This window comes from Sinocyclocheilus grahami, unplaced genomic scaffold (assembly GCF_001515645.1).
Source record: "Sinocyclocheilus grahami isolate Dianchi unplaced genomic scaffold, SAMN03320097.WGS_v1.1 scaffold60.1, whole genome shotgun sequence".
Lineage (NCBI taxonomy): Eukaryota > Metazoa > Chordata > Actinopteri > Cypriniformes > Cyprinidae > Sinocyclocheilus > Sinocyclocheilus grahami.
This window is the reverse complement of record NW_015505239.1, coordinates 595813-602223: the sequence shown is the minus strand read 5'-3', so window position 1 is coordinate 602223 and position 6411 is coordinate 595813. Positions and strand designations below refer to the sequence as shown.

At 36.2% G+C, this 6411-nt stretch overlaps 2 protein-coding genes across 2 annotated transcripts in view; one reads left to right on the top strand and one right to left on the bottom strand.

The window, feature by feature from the left end:
• Positions 1–1490, top strand: part of LOC107584453 (hemK methyltransferase family member 1-like) — an 8869-nt gene extending 7379 nt beyond the window's left edge. The window contains 1 exon segment of the mRNA XM_016271077.1: positions 746–1490. Coding sequence (XP_016126563.1) covers positions 746–788 — 43 coding nt within the window. The 3' untranslated portion in view covers positions 789–1490.
• Positions 1491–2645: 1155 nt separating this feature from the next.
• Positions 2646–5710, bottom strand: cisha (cytokine inducible SH2-containing protein a). The gene is made up of 3 exons (XM_016271076.1): positions 5065–5710; positions 4260–4414; positions 2646–3773 (listed from the first exon to the last, which is right to left on the bottom strand). The coding sequence occupies exons 1-3, from the start codon at positions 5082–5084 to the stop codon at positions 3283–3285; spliced, it is 666 nt and encodes a 221-aa protein (XP_016126562.1). The 5' UTR covers positions 5085–5710; the 3' UTR covers positions 2646–3282.
• Positions 5711–6411: the final 701 nt, after the last annotated feature.

The window sequence follows — 6411 nt, the reverse complement described above, 5'->3', positions numbered from 1 at the left end:
ATATATATATATAGAAATAAAAAACATAATTTGTATTTACATGTAATAAAAATGTTTTTTTATTCAAATTGTTTAATAACATTTTAATATGTATAATACTAAATATAATATTTAATAATAAAAATTATATTTTATATATAATATAATAATATGGATACACACACAAATACAACACATTTTTGAATATATAAGAAAAACTCATTTAGGGCACATATAAGTGTGTGTGTATGTGTGTGTGTTACAGTATGTAGAATTTTATTTTGTGTGAATGAAAATATTTGTTTTGTTGTTTCCTTAATTTCAATGATGTTTGCAAGTGTCTGACAAACGTGTGGGAAAATGTTTGGAATACATTTTCATTCCATGAATGTTTGTTCCTAGACTATGTTACAGTGTGATTACATGAGTAATGTGGAATTTCTTGCTCAATAGCAAATATGTACTTGGGCATTTGTCTTTCGTGGAATGTTTTAACTAATTATTACTATTCCCATTAGAAAAAAACCCTGGAAATTTCATATTAAAATTGGCATTTCTGATTTCGGATATAGTATATATAATATATGTGTGAGCTTTTGTCCAAGACATGCTGCATCATCACTCATACAAAAAAGCAGCCTGTAAATGAAACTGATGCAACCTTAGTAGGCAAATCTATTACCCTGTTATCTATGGGTGCCAAGTCAGCAGTATTACATGTTTATAGTATACAGGTAAAATCACTGTTATTCCTTTTATTTTACAGGCCACGATTTTGCATTTTACAGAAGAAAGGAGAGGATAACTGAACCGAAGGACAGTGGAAAGACATGCATGAAGACGATCATTTGGTTTAACACCACACTAGGTAGAGCTAGAGACTTCACCATTAGCAGTTGCCTTCAGCCAAACTGCATACGGCACACTGCCAGTCTCCTTGCCATCCCGCCAGTTCCCAGCATGCACTGACTTAAAAACTTGCCAATCCTACCGAGAAGCTCCTTCCGGAAAGCCGGCGACCTCGGGTTTCTATTTGTTTTGTGCTGTAACCTACTGTTGTTATAGTTTCTATGTTCACTTTCCTTTTAATTGGTGAGCGTCTGTGTGTGGCTGTGGTTTGTTGTGGTGAGATTGCATTGATTGCGAGTATGTGCTCAGTGTGCAAGTGTCAGGGTGCAGCAGGCTGAAGGTAATTGAGGCCTTTTCTAAGAACTCCCCCTCCCAGTCCTGCGCTAGTCTCTCCCTGGAAGTAATGCGCTCATTCTGCGAAACAGCTGGCCCATTGCCGCTAGCTCGCTTGCTCAGCTAACCCACAACGACAGACCGACATGCTCCGCTACCGCAGTGTGTACAAGTATACACCAATTCTGTCTGTTCTAGTCTGCTAATGAGTGAAACAGAATTTTACACACACTGCCTCTTTTCTCTGTTTCTGTAATGTGTATTAGAACACAGTCTAATAAATAAGTAAATAAAATGTATTTATTTATTGTTCTTGTAGACATGCAATGCTATAATAAAAATATTTTGAATACCTTTGTTTTGTTTCTAAATTAATATTTGCATCTATAGCAACAGTTTAGACTGAAATCTTATTGATTAGATAATTAAATAAGAACCTTTTCCAGAGCAACTGTTAAAATAGATCTCATTGATTAACTTTTAATACTATTTCACATATATTTTTTGCATATAAAAGTGATTTACATATTTACGTCACCAGCAAATTTATGTAAGCTTGCACAGCACTGAGATCGACTTTCAGAAAAAGCTCAGCCTCGGGTTTCTGGGAAATTCTAATCACAGTGCACAGTAAGAATGATTCACTATGAGGAAAATAGGATGAAGAAACACTTTCTATGTTCCTGTATACATCTTTCATTTTTCATTATTAATATTCTGTTGTGCTTGTTCATCCCACAGCTTTCTTTTCAATACATTCATTTCAGCACACATAAAAAAAAGGAGGCATTTAAAATCGCTAAAGCTTGATGGTACAATATATTGATTTAAATATTTCTTAATGGCTTATTTCTAAAATGCAAATGTAAAATATTTTTTAAATCCCTTGTTAAATCTATAAATTAAAACATCAAAGATTATAGGAGTTTCAAATTGCAAAAAAAAAAGAAAGTGCTACAACATTTTAAAATAATTTAGCAATTCTTATATTCACTAAATAGAAAGTATATTTAAAATCCCATTTTGTTATTAAATATCCCTTTTCAATTAACAGTGATCTTCCTGGACATCAGCTGTAAAACAATTATGGCCCATGCTCAGAATAATCTTGTATAACACACATTTTGTCCTGAGATGATTAACTAAATTGCAAAGCAATTTCACGCACATTTGTTTGTCTAATAATCCTATTATTCTGAGATTACAATTTTGAATGACCTTGTTTGATAGTCTTACTGGAAGGCCAGTACGTAAAAGAGATTGTTTGATTCTCTGCAGCACTTCTGCATTCTGGATGTTTCATTCTACGAAAAAAAAGGTTTTCTTTTTATATTTACTCAGCATCTGCCCTCATCATTTTTTCCCATGAATGCATTTTACATAATTACACTCTTCAGTAAATAATTCTTAGAATTATTCTCAGAAATGGCAAAATACACCAATTTAATGATAAAATACTGAATAAAACATTATGACTTCAAGTAAATTTGATTGTCACTTTTATTACAAAATGAAGGATTGTTCATCCATAAATACATACAAACTCCACATTGTGGGCATAAAACAAAATATGTAAATCTCGATTAAAATAGTCAAAAAAACAAAAACATTTCACTGCATTTCACTTTCGAAGAAAGAAACAATTCCAGTCAAGGCAGCGCAGTGACCAAGCTCGCCTTTATAGAGTGCTGAAGACCAAGCTACATGTGTGCTTCTCGTGAGCTCAGAGTTTCAGACAAGCTGCGTGTTCTCATTTCGAACCGTTCCTAAAGGGGTCACGTGACCTGTACAAAAGTTTCATGAACATTAAATTCATCTCAGACCCCAAGCCTGTGGTTTAACCTCTCACACTTTTAACAGTATGACACAAAGGTTGAGTCACTTGCTTCTTCATGAGTCAATTTCTGGACATGGCTTGACTCGGTCCCACTTGGGTATATCTATCTATCGATGAAGATAGACTTGCTGACCATCAAAAACTTGCTCCAGAAACAAGAGTCACTCTTCAAGTGGTTAACACTGGTTTTTGAACCAAACTTCTGATTGGGGCTGTGCATTTAACTTGCCGCCTTCAAAACATCCAGCTCGTGATTGGCCGTGGTGTGCATTTCCATGGCGATGTCAGAGCTGGAAAGGGTAATCCTGAAGATACTGCAGTAATGGTCTCGGTAGAGGCAGGCTCTCTGTGCAAGTGGTGCATTTGTTGATTACCAGGCGAGTGAGATGTTGCAAAGAAGGAAAGGCTTGAGGACGATGCATCGGCCGTTTGAGTTTTAGCAACACCGCACATTCCTTGGGGGCCGGCGAAGTTACGTGATCCGACTCCTCAGTCTTTTCCTCCTCCCCTTTGTTCCTGGAGCCCACGTAGTGCTGCACGAGGCTGGGGACGTCTGGGAAGGACTGCAGGCGTGATCTGGCCGGGGAACTGGAGTCCAGACGGAAACGTCCAAGACTGTACTCGATGCGAACGTTCGTGGGCCCGCGACCAGTTTTAACAGACAGTGTCAACATATAGAGAGGGTGGCTGCTGTCCCGTATCAGGAAAGTACCCTCCGAGGCCCCCTGTAGGACAGAGTGGGCCTCACTGGCAGAGATGGCACCCCAGTACCAACCTGGAAAAAATTGGATTATTAATACGAGTTGTTATTGGAGACTTTATATGAAAAATAGGGATGAAAATTGAAGTTAAAAAAAAAAATCCCAAGAGGTCATTCTACAAAAACAGGTGCCTTTAGAGGCCTTTAAAAATTGTCCATTTTTTAGCATGCCCCCACCCCGGTTTCCAAATTCTCGTGCATTTTAGTTAAAAAAAAAGAAATTAAGCAAAAAAGTACCTTACTGAAAGAAACATATTCTATCCCTACATAAAAAGTAATAATTTACCTTTTAATTATAGCTTAACAATTGATTAAACAATTTACTAAAAAACCATAAAGGAAAAGGCATGTTTTATAGAATGACCCTTGATTTATGGATTTGTAGATTTATGAATGAATGAATGAATGCATATATGAATCCTAACTGCCATTTTGTTATAACAATAATAGTTGTTGTTGTTATTATTATTATAGATGTAACATTTTAAATTTGTATTCTACCTGAGGCATCCAGATAGGAGAAATTATTGGCGATAGCTCTGAAATCTTTGCTAGGGTCCCATAAGGTAACGGTTGTATGGATGCAGCGAGGAGAGGAGAAAGTCACCACCGGAAACCTGACCATTGGATCGGCGGTATCTTGCAAATGAGCTGGCCTGGAAAAAAAAATTATGAAATCATTTTTAAGTATTTAAAAGGTTGCAATCATCTTAAAAAGAAAACTTATTAAAACATGATGGCATATGTGACTCTTTTTTTTGTCTTAGCAGTAGCACCAAACACTATCTGCTCAAATATGCACAGAAATACACATTTAGAAGATATTGCTTACTCAGCTTTTTCATTTAGTTAAACGTAATGTTAATTCTTAACCAGTTCACAGATGCATAATGAATAATTGTTTGTGAAAAAAGAAAGTGTTGTGTTTTTTCCCCTGTTACCTTATATGTTATTAATGCCACATATTATAGTTTATGTTAATACACATTAATATAAAGAAGATCAAGATCAATCATTAGGCTGGATTACTGCGGAAAGATTATAACCTGCCTGATGTGTTTCACTGTTCCAAAAAATATTTCTTAACGATAAACAAACTACATATTTATATTTACTTAAAAAAAATATTATTATTGTTATTATTAGTAGTAGTAATAATAATTTAGGAGTCCATTTGTCTTTCACACAATGCTTAGCTTCATCAACAAGAATGTGTGGTATTTCGTTAATGAACTATTAGATAGTAATGTTGTTATCGCTGTATTTTGTTGTAATAATTTAATAAATATGGGTCACTAAAACTCACCCTTGGACGCACAGAATCATTGTGAAGACGGCTGGTTTGATATCTGCCGGATTCCTTAAAGTTTCTTTGTTCCTGAGGTTTTTACTCGGACTTCCAAAAAGAATCTGGTCTTCTTGAGCGATGGCAAACACTCAGAGATATTTCTCGAGCATAGGAAGGTTGTCGAACAGCCTCAGGACTCTGTCGCCGACTGTCAAGTAAATAAGTGCGCGACTTGTCTGCGGTTTGTTTAACAAACTACGCGAGTAGATAACACGGACATGGTTCTCAAAAACGAGCGGTGTTTCTGTTTAGGTCGTGTCCTAAAACTGAACAAGAAGCGGAACACTGCAGGGTTTGGCTTGTTCACTTCGTCTGACTTCCCAGAATTGGTTTTCTGAGAATCCCCCCGTGTTTAGCGCCTCTGACGCCATCGGCAGCACAGCTCTGTGAAACCCACAGAGTCAATCCCCTCTTCTTTGTCATTCAAGCATACAGCAGTCTCGTGAGTAATGAACTAGCATTGGAATGGTCCTTGAATGACTCATTTGGGAGTTTTATTATGGTGATGGTCGGTAATTGCTTCCTGATGTTTGTGATTGACGTTCGAGGATGAAAACGGCGTTTCTCGTGAAACCGCGCGTCTAGCGTTCCAAGAACTTTCCAGGAAAACTGAGCGCCTGCCCTGCGTTAAGCCAATCAGGTCCCTCCCCTTCGTCGAGGCCCCGCCTCTCTGTAGCTGTCATCGAATTAACCATTTGTTTACTGCTGAAATCAGTTTCTGAATAAAGACAAATCCTCTTGGGACCCAGAAAAACTTTTCTCGTAAATTTTAAATTTAAACAATTGATTAGGTCCTTACATTGAAAGATTGTTGTATTTCGTGCACGTTATATGCATTTTGACGCTTTAATCATGCCTATACGTGTTATTTAGTGTTACTTACGGAGAGTTTATTCTAAACGCGTTTTTACTGCCATCTAGAGGCCATGAGGTGTATCCAACATACAGATTAGCAGGAATGCCCTTTTTGCTTCTGTGATTTTACCTTATACTTTATGAATATATCTTGATTTACCAACTAATAATGACCACCAAAGACTCTGTAGATTTTCATTTACTAATAATTCGTTTATTTTTATTAAGATCATGTTGTAAATGACCTGTCAACCTAGTCATTGACCAGCCAACCAAAAAAAAAAAAAAAAAAAAAACGGGAAGAAGATGAAAGAAAAGAAAGATCAATGGCAATGTCGTTCAGGAGAACCATAATACCCATAAATAAAATACATGAAACCAAGTAAAATGTGTTTTTGTTTTTATACAACTCTACACTTTATTTTATATATATATATATGTATATATATA

Coding starts and splice junctions, on each gene's coding strand:
- cisha (XM_016271076.1), bottom strand. CDS start 5,084: ATGATTCTGTGCGTCCAAGG. Junction 4,415..5,064: donor ATGATTCTGTGCGTCCAAGG/GTGAGTTTTAGT, acceptor TTTTTTTTCCAG/GCCAGCTCATTTGCAAGATA. Junction 3,774..4,259: donor CTCCTATCTGGATGCCTCAG/GTAGAATACAAA, acceptor AATTTTTTCCAG/GTTGGTACTGGGGTGCCATC.